The 15,525-nt window shown below is 44.4% G+C and overlaps 1 protein-coding gene across 9 annotated transcripts in view; it reads right to left on the reverse strand.

The window, feature by feature from the left end:
• phc2b (polyhomeotic homolog 2b (Drosophila)) overlaps positions 1–15,525 on the reverse strand; it is a 103,811-nt gene that overhangs the window by 33,984 nt on the left and 54,302 nt on the right. For all 9 annotated transcript variants that reach the window (XR_009812578.1, XM_061937509.1, XM_061937517.1 and 6 more), the window contains exons 2-4: positions 14,096–14,453; positions 6,664–6,810; positions 6,524–6,601 (exon numbers count right to left, since the gene is read on the reverse strand). Coding sequence is in view for 8 of the 9 variants with exons in the window: in XM_061937509.1 (XP_061793493.1) it covers positions 6,524–6,601; positions 6,664–6,810; positions 14,096–14,395 (525 nt within the window). In the remaining variant the exon portion in view is untranslated. The remainder of the gene's footprint in view (positions 1–6,523; positions 6,602–6,663; positions 6,811–14,095; positions 14,454–15,525) is intronic.

The raw sequence follows: 15,525 nt of genomic DNA on the forward strand, positions 1-15,525 counted from the left end.
CGGCTGTACTTTGAGCTCCCCCCGGATGACAGAGCTTCTCACCCTATCTCTAAGGGAGAGCCCCGCCACCCGGCGGAGGAAACTCATTTCGGCCGCTTGTACCCGTGATCTTGTTCTTTCGGTCATAACCCAAAGCTCATGACCATAGGTGAGGATGGGAACGTAGATCGACCGGTAAATTGAGAGCTTTGCCTTCCGGCTCAGCTCCTTCTTCACCACAACGGATCGATACAGCGTCCGCATTACTGAAGACGCCGCACCGATCCGCCTGTCGATCTCACGATCCACTCTTCCCTCACTCGTGAACAAGACTCCGAGGTACTTGAACTCCTCCACTTGGGGCAAGATCTCCTCCCCAACCCGGAGATGGCACTCCACCCTTTTCCGGGCGAGAACCATGGACTCGGACTTGGAGGTGCTGATTCTCATCCCAGTCGCTTCACACTCAGCTGCGAACCGATCCAGTGAGAGCTGAAGATCCTGGCCAGATGAAGCCATCAGGACCAAATCATCTGCAAAAAGCAGAGACCTAATCCTGCAGCCACCAAACCGGATCCCCTCAACGCCTTGACTGCGCCTAGAAATTCTGTCCATAAAAGTTATGAACAGAATCGGTGACAAAGGGCAGCCTTGGCGGAGTCCAACCCTCACCGGAAACGTGTCCGACTTACTGCCGGCAATGCGAACCAAGCTCTGACACTGATCATACAGGGAGCGGACCGCCACAATCAGACAGTCCGAAACCCCATACTCTCTGAGCACTCCCCACAGGACTTCCCGAGGGACACGGTCGAATGCCTTCTCCAAGTCCACAAAGCACATGTAGACTGGTTGGGCAAACTCCCATGCACCCTCAAGGACCCTGCCGAGAGTATAGAGCTGGTCCACAGTTCCACGACCAGGACGAAAACCACACTGTTCCTCCTGAATCCGAGGTTCGACTATCCGGCGTAGCCTCCTCTCCAGTACACCTGAATAGACCTTACCGGGAAGGCTGAGGAGTGTGATCCCACGATAGTTAGAACACACCCTCCGGTTCCCCTTTTTAAAGAGAGGAACCACCACCCCGGTCTGCCAATCCAGAGGTACTGCCCCCGATGTCCACGCGATGCTGCAGAGTCTTGTCAACCAAGACAGCCCTACAGCATCCAGAGCCTTAAGGAACTCTGGGCGGATCTCATCCACCCCCGGGGCCTTGCCACCGAGGAGCTTTTTAACTACCTCAGCAACCTCAGCCCCAGAAATAGGAGAGCCCACCACAGATTCCCCAGGCACTGCTTCCTCATAGGAAGACGTGTTGGTGGGATTGAGGAGGTCTTCGAAGTATTCCCTCCACCGATCCACAACTTCCGCAGTCGAGGTCAGCAGAACACCATCCGCACCATACACGGTGTTGGTAGTGCACTGCTTCCCCTTCCTGAGGCGGCGGATGGTGGTCCAGAATCGCTTCGAAGCCGTCCGGAAGTCGTTTTCCATGGCTTCCCCGAACTCCTCCCATGTCCGAGTTTTTGCCTCCGCGACCGCTGAAGCCGCACACCGCTTGGCCTGTCGGTACCTGTCCGCTGCCTCAGGAGTCCCATGAGCCAAAAGAACCCGATAGGACTCCTTCTTCAGCTTGACGGCATCCCTCACCGCCGGTGTCCACCAACGGGTTATAGGATTACCGCCACGACAGGCACCAACTACCTTGCGGCCACAGCTCCAATCAGCCGCCTCGACAATAGAGGCACGGAACATGGTCCACTCGGACTCAATGTCCAGCACCTCCCTCGTGACATGTTCAAAGTTCTTCCGGAGGTGGGAATTGAAACTCTCTCTGACAGGAGACTCTGCCAGACGTTCCCAGCAAATCCTCACAATGCGTTTGGGCCTGCCAGGTCTGTCCGGCATCCTCCCCCACCATCGCAGCCAACTCACCACCAGGTGGTGATCGGTAGAAAGCTCCGCCCCTCTCTTCACCCGAGTGTCCAAAACATGAGGCCGCAAATCCGATGACACAACTACAAAGTCGATCATAGAACTGCGGCCTAGGGTGTCCTGGTGCCAAGTGCACATATGGACACCCTTATGCTTGAACATGGTGTTCGTTATGGACAATCCGTGACGGGCACAAAAGTCCAATAACAAAACACCACTTGGGTTCAGATCCGGGCGGCCATTCTTCCCAATCACGCCTCTCCAGGTTTCACTGTCGTTGCCAATATGAGCGTTGAAGTCCCCCAGTAGAACGAGGGAATCACCCGGGGGGGCACTCTCAAGTACTCCCTCGAGTGAATCCAAAAAGGGTGGGTACTCTGAGCTGCTGTTTGGCGCGTAAGCGCAAACAACAGTCAGGACCCGTCCCCCCACCCGAAGGCGGAGGGAAGCTACCCTCTCGTCCACCGGGTTGAACTCCAACATGCAGGCTCTGAGCCGGGGGGCAACAAGAATTGCCACCCCAGCCCGTCGCCTCTCACTGCCGGCAACGCCAGAGTGGAAGAGAGTCCAGCCCCTCTCGAGAGAACTGGTTCCAGAGCCCTTGCTGTGCGTCGAGGTGAGTCCGACTATATCCAACCGGAACTTCTCTACCTCGCGCACTAGCTCAGGCTCCTTCCCCCCCAGCGAGGTGACGTTCCACGTCCCAAGAGCTAGCTTCTGTAGCCGAGGATCGGACCGCCAAGTGCCCTGCCTTCGGCTACCGCCCAGCTCACATTGCACCCGACCTCTATGGCCCCTGCTATGGGTGGTGAGCCCATTGGAGGGGGGACCCACGTTGCCTCTTCGGGCTGTGCCCGGCCGGGCCCCATGGGGACAGGCCCGGCCACCAGGCGCTCGCCATCGTGCCCCAACTCCGGGCCTGGCTCCGGAGGGGGGCCCCGGTGACCCGCGTCCGGGCGAGGGAAATCTGAGTCTCGGTTCTTGCATTTCCATAGAAGTCTTCGAGCTGCTCTTTGTCTGATCCCTCACCTAGGACCTGTTTGTCTTGGGAGACCCTACCAAGACAACATATTTGATTTCAGACCCATAAACTTTATTTTATTTTTGCATATAATAATTAACTTTGAATTTCATGGCTGCAACACGTGACAAAGTAGTTGGGAAAGGGCATGTTCACCACTGTGTTACATGGCCTTTCCTTTTAACACCACTCAGTAAACGATTGGGAACTGAGGAAACTAATTATTGAAGCTTTGAAAGTGGAATTCTTTCCCATTCTTGTTTTATGTAGAGCTTCAGTCGTTCAACAGTCCGGGGTCTCCGCTGTCGTATTTTACGCTTCATAATGCGCCACACATTTTCGATGGGAGACAGGTCTGGACTGCAGGCGGGCCAGGAAAGTACCCGCACTCTTTTTTTTAGGAAGCCACGCTGTTGTAACACATGCTGAATGTGGCTTGACATTGTCTTGCTGAAATAAGCAGGGGCGTCCATGAAAAAGACGGCGCTTAGATGGCAGCATATGTTGTTCCAAAACCTGTATGTACCTTTCAGCATTAATGGTGCCTTCACAGATGTGTAAGTTACCCATGCCTTGGGCACTAATGCACCCCCATACCATCACACATGCTGGCTTTTGAACTTTGCGTCAATAACAGTCTGGATGGTTCGCTTCCCCTTTGGTCCGGATGACACGATGTCGAATATTTCCAAAAACAATTTGAAATGTGGACTCGTCAGACCACAGAACACTTTTCCACTTTGCATGAGTCCATCTTAGATGATCTCGGGCCCAGAGAAGCCGGCGGTGTTTCTGGATGTTGTTGATAAACGGCTTTCGCTTTGCATAGTAGAGCTTTAACTTGCACTTACAGATGTAGCGACCAACCGTATTTAGTGACAGTGGTTTTCTGAAATGTTCCTGAGCCCATGTGGTGATATCCTTTAGAGATTGATGTCGGTTTTTGATACAGTGCCGTCTGAGGGATCGAAGGTCACGGTCATTCAATGTTGGTTTCCGGCCATACCGCTTACGTGGAGTGATTTCTCCAGATTCTCTGAACCTTTTGATGATATTATGGACTGTAGATGTTGAAATCCCTAAATTTCTTGCAATTGCACTTTGAGAAACGTTGTTCTTAAACTGTTTGACTATTTGCTCACGCAGTTGTGGACAAAGGGGTGTACCTCGCCCCATCCTTTCTTGTGAAAGACTGAGCATTTTTTGGGAAGCTGTTTTTATACCCAATCATGGCACCCACCTGTTCCCAATTTGCCTGCACACCTGTGGGATGTTCCAAATAAGTGTTTGATGAGCATTCCTCAACTTTATCAGTATTTATTGCCACCTTTCCCAACTTCTTTGTCACATGTTGCTGGCATCAAATTCTAAAGTTAATGATTATTTGCAAAAAAAAATTGTTTTTATCAGTTTGAACATTAAATATGTTGTCTTTGTAGCATATTCAACTGAATATGGGTTGAAAATGATTTGCAAATCATTGTATTCTGTTTATATTTACATCTAGCACAATTTCCCAACTCATATGGAAACAGGGTTTGCATGTAAATCGCTCTTCTCATTTGTCATTTGGGATGTCTGTTGTGATTTCCCTTCCTGGTTCCATGACCCGCCCTATCTTGCCTCCGATTGGCCTAATCTCAACCAATCATGACTCATCATAGTAACCAACCAACCAATCATGGATGTTCTTATACAAACCTCGTTTCCATATGAGTTGGGAAATTGTGTTAGATGTAAATATAAACGGAATACAATGATTTGCAAATCATTTTCAACCCATATTCAGTTGAATATGCTACAAAGACAACATATTTGATGTTCAAACTGATAAACTTTTTTCTTTTTGGCAAATAATCATTAACTTTAGAATTTTGATGCCAGCAACACGTGACAAAGAAGTTGGGAAAGGTGGCAATAAATACTGATAAAGTTGAGGAATGCTCATCAAACACTTATTTGGAACATCCCACAGGTGTGCAGGCAAATTGGGAACAGGTGGGTGCCATGATTGGGAATAAAAACAGCTTCCCAAAAAATGCTCAGTCTTTCACAAGAAAGGATGGGGCGAGGTACACCCCTTTGTCCACAACTGCGTGAGCAAATAGTCAAACAGTTTAAGAACAACGTTTCTCAAAGTGCAATTGCAAGAAATTTAGGGATTTCAACATCTACGGTCCATAATATCATCAAAAGGTTCAGAGAATCTGGAGAAATCACTCCACGTAAGCGGCATGGCCGGAAACCAACATTGAATGACCGTGACCTTCGATCCCTCAGACGGCACTGTATCAAAAACCGACATCAATCTCTAAAGGATATCTCCACATGGGCTCAGGAACACTTCAGAAAACCACTGTCACTAAATACAGTTGGTCGCTACATCTGTAAGTGCAAGTTAAAGCTCTACTATGCAAAGCCAAAGCCATTTATCAACAACACCCAGAAACTCCGCAGGCTTCTCTGGGCCCGAGATCATCTAAGATGGACTCATGCAAAGTGGAAAAGTGTTCTGTGGTCTGACGAGTCCACATTTCAAATTGTTTTTGGAAATATTCGACATCGTGTCATCCGGACCAAAGGGGAAGCGAACCATCCAGACTGTTATCGACGCAAAGTTCAAAAGCCAGCATCTGTGATGGTATGGGGGTGCATTAGTGCCCAAGACATGAGTAACTTACACATCTGTGAAGGCACCATTAATGCTGAAAGGTACATACAGGTTTTGGAACAACATATGCTGCCATCTAAGCGCCGTCTTTTTCATGGACGCCCCTGCTTATTTCAGCAAGACAATGCCAAGCCACATTCAGCACGTGTTACAACAGCGTGGCTTCGTAAAAAAAGAGTGCTGGTACTTTCCTGGCCCGCCTGCAGTCCAGACCTGTCTCCCATCGAAAATGTGTGGCGCATTATGAAGCGTAAAATACGACAGCGGACTGTTGAACGACTGAAGCTCTACATAAAACAAGAATGGGAAAGAATTCCACTTTCAAAGCTTCAATAATAAGTTTCCTCAGTTCCCAATCGTTTATTGAAAAGGTGATGTAACACAGTGGTGAACATGCCCTTTTCCAACTACTTTGGCACGTGTTGCAGCCATGAAATTCTAAGTTAATTATTATTTGCAAAAAAAAAATAAAGTTTATGAGTTTGAACATCAAATATGTTGTCTTTGTAGCATATTCAACTGAATATGGGTTGAAAAGGATTTGCAAATCATTGTATTCCGTTTATATTTACATCTAACACAATTTCCCAACTCATATGGAAACGGGGTTTGTACAAACACGTCTTGGAAGGCAGAGGGGGAGGGGTTTAGTAGCCCATGAGAGGGAGTGAGAAGCGGGGGAGAACAAGGAACAAAACAAATAAGCGGTGTTTTGTCATTTTAACGTGAAATAAATTATGTCGATATCATGATATTTTCTTAATTCATATCTTGTTCAAAAATATATCGATATATCTTACAAACTCGATATATCGCCCAGCCCTAACATAACGTTTATTTATTTGTGGCAGCTAACAAGTAATGACATTTGGACTCATTCGTACATCCAGCACAGGTGTCAAACCTTCCATTACCGTGGTCTGAGTCGACCCGCTTTGCTGAGTCGACGTGCCGTTCTGGGAGGAGTTCTGGCGACCAGCTGCAATGCTGGCCTGCGGCAGAGAGACATTTAGCATCGGTCCAGGTCCGGTGGGGAAGGCGGCGAGTACCGTACCTGCTGCACGGCGGCCAGACTCTGCAGGCTGTGCTGCTGCTGGAGGGCGGCGGTCTGCAGCATGAGATGCTGCTGCTGGGCGGCGTACATCTGCTGCAGGTACTGGGCGGCCGTGTTGGGCTGCCTGTGGAAGGCCTGCTGGATCACCTGCGCCAAACGGCAAGAGGGAAACCGAATGAGGACCTGCTGTTCTATCACTTCTCCCGTTACAGTTTTTTTTCAGTCGCTAACAACCATTTTCATAATCAGCACAGCATCAGTCTTTTGTGGCCGCTCCATTCACACATTTCATGTCGTTTTCACTCAACACATTTCACCATGTTTACTTTTTCTTTCTCCCAGTCTGTGGAACGCTCTCCCTGACCACCTGAGGGCACCACAGACTGTGGATGTTTTTAAAAAAGGCTAAAAAACTCTTCTTTTAAAAAAAGCCTTTTTATAGATATATGCATACTAGGGCTGCAACAACTAATCGATTAAATCGATTAAAATCGATTATAAAAATAGTTGGCGATTAATTTAGTCATCGATTCGTTGGATCTATGCTATGCGCATACGCAATTTTTTTGAATTGTATTTTTTTTTAATTTTTTTTTTATTATCAATCAATCAATCAATCAATGTTTATTTATATAGCCCTAAATCACAAGTGTCTCAAAGGGCTGCACAAGCCACAACGACATCCTCGGTACAAAGCCCACATAAGGGCAAGGAAAAACTCACCCCAGTGGGACGTCGATGTGAATGACTATGAGAAACCTTGGAGGGGACCGCATAAGTGGGTAACCCCCCCCCCCCTAGGGGAGACCGAATGCAATGGATGTCGAGTGGGTCTGACATAATATTGTGAGAGTCCAGTCCATAGTGGATCCAACATAATAGTAAGAGTCCAGTCCATAGTGGGGCCAGCAGGACTTATAAACCTTTATTTATAAACTGCAACATGTACAAACAGCTGAGAAACAATAATCAAAATAAGTATGGTGCCAGTATGCTGTTTTTTTTCAATAAAATACTGGAAAGTATAGAAATGCAGTTTGTCTCTTTTATCCGAATATTAATCGATTAAACGATTATCAAATTAATGCAGCCCTAATGCATACTAGTTCTAGCTATTAGGCTCTTCTAGTTTTTTTTTTTAGTTTTTTTTATTATCTTTTTAATATTTTTTTTTTTTTTTTTTTTAATACACTGTAGCACTTTGAGGTTGTTTGCTCAATGTAAAGTGCTTTTTACTAATAAAATATATTATTATTATTATTATTATTATTATTAAAGGAGCCATATGTAATAATTTGAGGTCACGTCATCATTAAATGGCCCTCATAAGTCAAAGGGCATTAATAAATCATGTTATTTTCCAATACTTCTATAACTGATAACATTAGTTCAGCCGGGATATGCTCATTTCAAAATTAGATAATTATGTGAAAGTTATCACACAACTCTTATGCTTAAAGGCCGTTGCTATACTTATTATCAATTGCGCTTTAGTTGTATTTTTCTATCTGTGCAAAGCTGGCAATCCAAAAGATTGCAAGTCGTCTCGTATCAGTGTTTTCCGACCCTGAATCGGCCTGCTGACTGCCAGGGGAACATCGAGTGCCGTGACGCAGAACATCGAGTGCCGTGACGCAGACAAAGCAGAGACAGGGCGATGTCACGAGTGTCAACACATTTACATTTCATTAATAATCATATATTGTGTCTAACTGGAGCTGTCGAGATTACACCCCTCCCTTCAGCGGCAGCTTCGATGATGTAACCAGGGACCTCCCAAATAAATAGAGGAAGCACGTGGGCTGGACTTTAGAGCGTAGTTTGGATCTGTAGCTAGAGTACAGCCCAAAAAACGTCTGAACTCTGTCTCTGCATGATTCCTTGCTTCTTTTCGGTTTAATAGATGACATCAGTGTTTGAACCTGACAGATTTACAGCCCCGAAATCGTGTTATTGTTTTCATTTCGATGCCCCGCCTCCACCGTTTGACCAATTAGAAAGTCCGTGAGTGTGTCACGTCCAGGTGGCCAGTTACGCACCGCCACCTTCGTCTGGCTACTGCCACCGGTAAAGTTACTAAACATGTCAGACCTTAGTCCTTTTAAGTTACCATTCTCAACTTATTCATGACAAAGCCAAGAACAAAACCAGGATTTGTATCGGGGATGCCTTTGAAAGATGGAGACCATAGAAGGCGGAGAAGATTTGTTTCCTCCTTGATAGGTAAGTCGGGCATTTACGTTGTATTACTTGTAATACATGGAAATGGATATTTGGTATGTAAACTATATTGTCCAATACAGTCTATGGTCTTGTGTAACAAAGCTGGTATGTAGCTTAGCATGCTAGCCCGGTCAATGACAAATCGACATACAGGCTAACGGGGGAAATACAGTATATGCCCGTTAGCCTGTATGTTGATGGGCAAAATATATTTTCAACACATGCAACCTATGTGGATATGGGTAGTGTCAGCGCCTATTTCCTTCTCAATATGCTGATACACTGAGGAAATGGGTTCCAACATTAGCACGGCTGTCATCATGGCAGGAATGCTCATCAAACACTTATTTGGAACATCCCACAGGTGTGCAGGCTAATTGGGAACAGGTGGGTGCCATGATTGGGTATAAAAACAACTTCCCAAAAAATGCTCAGTCTTTCACAAGAAAGGATGGGGCGAGGTACACCCCTTTGTCCACAACTGCGTGAGCAACTAGTCAAACAGTTTAAGAACAACGTTTCTCAAAGTGCAATTGCAAGAAATTTAGGGATTTCAACATCTACGGTCCATAATATCATCAAAAGGTTCAGACAATCTGGAGAAATCACTCCACGTAAGCGGCATGGCCGGAAACCAACATTGAATGACCGTGACCTTCGATCCCTCAGACGGCACTGTATCAAAAACCGACATCAATCTCTAAAGGATATCACCACATGGGCTCAGGAACACTTCAGAAAACCACTGTCACTAAATACAGTTGGTCGCTACATCTGTAAGTGCAAGTTAAAGCTCTGCTATGCAAAGCGAAAGCCATTTATCAACAACACCCAGAAACGCCGCCGGCTTCTCTAGGCCCGAGATCATCTAAGATGGACTCATGCAAAGTGGAAAAGTGTTCTGTGGTCTGACGAGTCCACATATCAAATTGTTTTTGGAAATATTCGACATTGTGTCATCCGGACCAAAGGGGAAGCGAACCATCCAGACTGTTATCGACGCAAAGTTCAAAAGCCAGCATGTGTGATGGTATGGGGGTGCATTAGTGCCCAAGGCATGGGTAACTTACACATCTGTGAAGGCACCATTAATGCTGAAAGGTACATACAGGTTTTGGAACAACATATGCTGCCATCTAAGTGCCGTATTTTCATGGACGCCCCTGCTTATTTCAGCAAGATAATGCCAAGCCACATTCAGCACGTGTTACAACATCGTGGCTTCGTAAAAAAAGAGTGCGGGTACTTTCTTGGCCCGCCTGCAGTCCAGACCTGTCTCCCATCGAAAATGTGTGGCGCATTATGAAGCGTAAAATACGACAGCGGAGACCCCGGACTGTTGAACGACTGAAGCTCTACATAAAACAGGAATGGGAAAGAATTCCACTTTCAAAGCTTCAACAATTAGATTCCTCAGTTCCCAATAGTTTATTGAGTGTTGTTAAAAGAAAAGGTGATGTAACACAGTGGTGAACATGCCCTTTCCCAACTACTTTGGCACATGTTACAGCCATGAAACTTAAGTTAATTATTATTTGCAAAAAAACAAAAAAAAAGTTTATGAGTTTGAACATCAAATATCGTAGTGCATTCAATTGAATATGGGTTGAAAAGGATTTGCAAATCATTGCATTCCGTTTATATTTACATCTAACACAATTTCCCAACTCATATGGAAACGGGGTTTGTAATTCCTTATTGGTGTTTGCATATTGTACAAAACTTGGTACAACATGTACCAAGTTATATGGCAATCTGAAAGGTTTGAAACAGTAGCCTATAGGCATACCTCGGTAAAATGTCTCCTCTTTAGTTTTGGGCGTACATTAGGCTGCTAAGCATGCTCTACTTATTTTCACCAGTATAACCATTGCTAGCGTTGGTTGTAGTTGGTTTTAGTCTTGGTTTTCTGATAGTACTGATAATAATCATATGATTGCCATTTGTTGTGATATTGTACGCAGGCATGATGTACTTCTTCCTGAAAATAGCCTAATTTCTGTGTAAAATGTGTTGGTTAGAGATTTATTATTGACAAAATGTTTGTCTATTCAGCTATTATGGTCCCAGTACCTCAACCCCTAGTAAGAGGCAGTGGAAGTTTGAAGTTCCTTGGAGTAGCCCAGTCCATCCAGCTGGATTCAGCTACGTATCTAGCAACCTCAGTCAGGGAGAGTAGGAGTGGACTACAGAATTGTGACCGTGATTGCAGTACCATTTCTGGCCACATTATTGCATATGGCTCCTTTAAGCAATACCTCCCAACAAAATGATGGATTGTTTTTGTATTGTTTACCAATGTTAACACACACCTTCCCACGATAGCAGAAATATTCCAAATAGATACAGTATAAAAACCTCTGCTTCTGCAATGATGTCAGTTCAAAAACAATATATCCCAGCTAATAATGAACACACAGCTGATTAATGTTGGGTAATGTCTACTGAAAACTATTTAGAGTTCCAGCGAGTTAACGACCGGAATGACTCTATAGATGGAAATTCCAACTCGATGTTCCTCGTTAATGTGACAAAAGAGGAAATGATCAAAATTGTAAAGAAATGCAAATCCGAGACACGAACTGACCGTCACGGAATTGATATGAAAGTGATCAAAAAAAGTGATCACTGCAAACTAGGGTTGTCCTGGTACCATTTTGGTACCGGTACCAAAATGTATTTCGATACTTTTCTAAAAAAAAAGGGGGACCACAAAAAATGGTATTATTGGCTTCATTTTTAAACAAAAAATCTTAGAGTAGCTTATTTTTCGGACTATAAGTCGCAGTTTTTTTTCATAGTTTGGCCGGGGGTGCGACTTATACTCAGGAGCGACTTATGTGTGAAATGATTAACACATTAGCGTAAAATATCTAATAATATAATTTATCTCATTCACGTAAGAGACTAGACCATGGGTGTCAAACTCTGGCCCGCGGGCCAAATTTGGCCCGCCGTGTAATTTCACTTGGCACGTGAGGCGATAACAAATTAACACTAGAGCTGGCCCGCCGATCATATTCAGCGGCGGTGCCGTGGTACACCGCTAATTCTCATGCTTGCCAAACCTCCCGGGAGACTCCCAAATTCCAGTGCCACTCACGAGAATTGTAGCGTCCCCTTTATGTACGGCTTGGGTACGCACACATGTGTGAATGCAACACATACTTGATCTTCAGCCATACAGGTCACACTGAGGGTGACAGTATAAAAAAACTTTAACATTGTTAGAAATATGCGCCACACTGTGAATCCACACCAAACAAGAATGACAAACACATTTTGGGAGAACATCCACACAGTAACACAACATAAACACAACAGAACAAATACCCAGAACCCTTTGCTGCACTAACTCTTCCGGGACGCTACAAGGTGTGTGTGTGGGAGGGGGGGGGCGGCGTTTGGAGGTAGCGGGGGTGTATATTGTAGCGTTCCGGTGTTGTGCTGGATAATGCACCCCCGGCGTAGAATGCACCCCCTGGCGGGAGTGTTATATCAACTAAAGACCACACTTAAAGTTTCCACGTGCAAGATTGAATCTATTTGAAAAAGTTATTTAATAAGAAGCCAAAAGTGCAAAAACAATAATGTTCGTGTTGGAAGAGTTGTGAATGAATGAAATATGAAATCCGTGCTGCAGTCTGCAGGTGTACCTAATGTTGTGGCCCAGCAGCGACTGCAGCACGGATTTCATATTTCATTCATTCACAACTCCTCCAACACGAACATTATTGTTTAAATAGATTCAATCTTGCACGTAGAAACTTTAACTGTGGGCTTTAGTTGATATTACACTCCCGTCAGGGGGTGCATTCTACGCCGGGGGTGCATTATCCAGCACAACACCTGAAGAGTCAGTGCTGCAAAGGGTTCTGGGTATTTGTTCTGTTGTGTTTATGTTGTGTTACGGTGCGGATGTTCTCCCGAAATGTGTTTGTCATTCTTGTTTGGTGTGGATTCACAGTGTGGCGCATATTTCTAACAATGTTAAAGTTGTGTATACGGCCACCCTTAGTGTAAACTGTATCGCTGTTGATGAAGTATGCTTTGCATTTACGTGAGTGTGCGTACAGGAGCCACACATATCTTGTGACAGGGCGGGCACGTTGTTAGAAGGTATGAAAAGTGGACGTGACGTCAGCTCGTAGTTTGTCATTCTTGTTTGGTGTGTGTTGACAGTGTGGCGCATATTTGTAACAGTGTTAAAGTTGTTTGTACGGCCACCCTCAGTGTGACCTGTATGGCTGTTGACCAAGTATGCCTTGCATTCACTTGTGTGTGTGAAAAGCCGTAGATATTATGTGACTGGGCCGGCACGCAAAGGCAGTGCCTTTAAGGTTTATTGGTGCTCTGTACTTCTCCCTACGTCCGTGTACACAGCGGCGTTTTAAAAAGTCATACATTTTACTTTTTGAAACCGATACCGATCATTTCTGATATTACATTTTAAAGCATTTATTGGGCGATAATATCGGACATCTCTACAAACAAAGACTCCTAATTAGTCTGCTGACTAATTAACATATTGTATCATTTATCATTGTATTATTTTGTCCACATTATGAGGGACAAACTGTAAAAAAAATATCTACTTGTTCATTTACTGTTAATATCTGCTTACTTTCTATCTACACTTCTGTTAAAATGTAATAATCACTTATTCTTCTCTTGTTTGATACTTTACATTAGTTTTGGATGATACCACACATTTAGGTATGGATGCGATACCAAGTAGTTACAGGATCATACATTGGTCATATTCAAAGTCCTCATGTATTTACTGACTTTATAAACATTAGATGAATTAATTATATAATTACTTTATATAAAAAAAGTACAGAAAAGTATCCAAATACATTTTGGTACAGGTACTAAAATATTGGTATAGGGACAACACTAAGAGAGGCAGAAGCAAGGTCTCGGCCGACATGAAGCGACCATGGCTCCTTCACGGGTTGCTTGGAGACAACAGTGCCGGTCTTACAAAGAGGAGAAAAAGGAGGTCTAAACAGCTCCAAATCTGCTGTCAAAGCATGGCCACTAAAAGCCGAGCTGCCCTCATTCAGCCGGCGAGGAGGCTAATCCCGTGGTCACGGGGTCAAGAGCACTAAAGCAGAGAGCATTCCTCCCATCAACTCTGTGGAAGTCATTTGTTTGAAGACCCTGAAGGAGCACAAACACCATCTAGTCTTTCCAAATCACTCACCTGCACAGTTTGCCGGTCGGGTATCCCGCTGTAGACGGAAATCTGAGGTACTGCCTGTCTGGCGGTGGTGGTGGCACTAGTGGGAGTGGTGCTGCTGCTAATAGTACTGCTAACAAAAGCAGTAGTAGCGGGAGTAGTTAAAGTGATGGTGGCAGCAGTGGTGGTGGAAGAAGCCGTCAAGGTGTTACTGTTGGCGGCTGTGGTGGTGGTGGCGGTGGTGGTGAACGAGCCGGCCGGGCCGGAGGAGACGGCGGTCCCGGTGCTGACGCCCGTGGAGGCGGGGGGCCCCGGCTCGCTCATGCTGCCCTCTGCTCTTCTCACCTTCGACCCCCGGCTCTTCTGAATGGCCCTCCTGTGTCTGGAACACAGCACAATTGGCATGTGAAGAGTTCTGAGGGCCGACAACCAAGACTTCTGTGTAGGACTTCAGGAACATGTGGTTTCCGAGGTCAAACCAAAATCCTGAACCCAAACGGTGGCAAATAGGAGTTTATTATGCAATAACATGATCCAAATGATTATCTGTGCTAACTACAAACAGATATTTTATGACCTTAGGTACAGACTAGGGTTGTCCCGATACCTATATTTTGGTACCGGTACCCAAATGTATTTCGATACTTTTCTAAATAAAGCAGACCAAAAAAATGTCATTATTGTCTTTATTTGAACAAAACATCTTAGGGTACATGAAACATGTTTATTATTGTAATTTAGTCCTTAAATAAAATAGTGAACATACTAGACAACTTGTCTTTTAGTAGTAAGTAAACAAACAAAGACTCCTAATTAGTCTGCTGACGTATGCAGTAACATATTGTGTCATTTATACACCTATTATTTTGTACACATTATAAAGGACAAACTGTAAAAATGGATTATTAATCTACTTGTTCATTTACTGTTGATATCTGCTTATTTTCTGTTTTAACATGTTCTATCTACACTTCTGTTAAAATGTAATAATCACTTATTCTTCTCTTCTTTGATACTTTTCATTAGTTTTGATGATACCACACATTTAGGTATAGATGTAAGTAGTTACAGTATCATACAAGAAAATATAAAACCTAATAAACCAATAATGATATGGTTAAGAAATACTGATGTAAAGGGTAGGTGTCGCACTGTTTTCTGTTTCAACATGTTCTATCTACACTTCTGTTAAAATGTAATAATCACTTATTCTTCTCTTCTTTGATACTTTACATTAGTTTTGGATGATACCACACATTTAGGTATAGATGCGATACCAAGTAGTTACAGTATCATACAAGAAAATATAAAACCTAATGAACCAATAATGATATGGTTAAGAAATACTGATGTAAAGGGTAGGTGTCGCACTGTTTTCTGTTTTAACATGTTCTATCTACACTTCTCTTAAAATTAGAGATGTCCGATATCGGCCTGCCGAAATTATCGGCCGA

The sequence above is a fragment of the Nerophis lumbriciformis genome, linkage group LG03 (assembly GCF_033978685.3).
Source record: "Nerophis lumbriciformis linkage group LG03, RoL_Nlum_v2.1, whole genome shotgun sequence".
In the NCBI taxonomy this organism is placed as follows: domain Eukaryota; kingdom Metazoa; phylum Chordata; class Actinopteri; order Syngnathiformes; family Syngnathidae; genus Nerophis; species Nerophis lumbriciformis.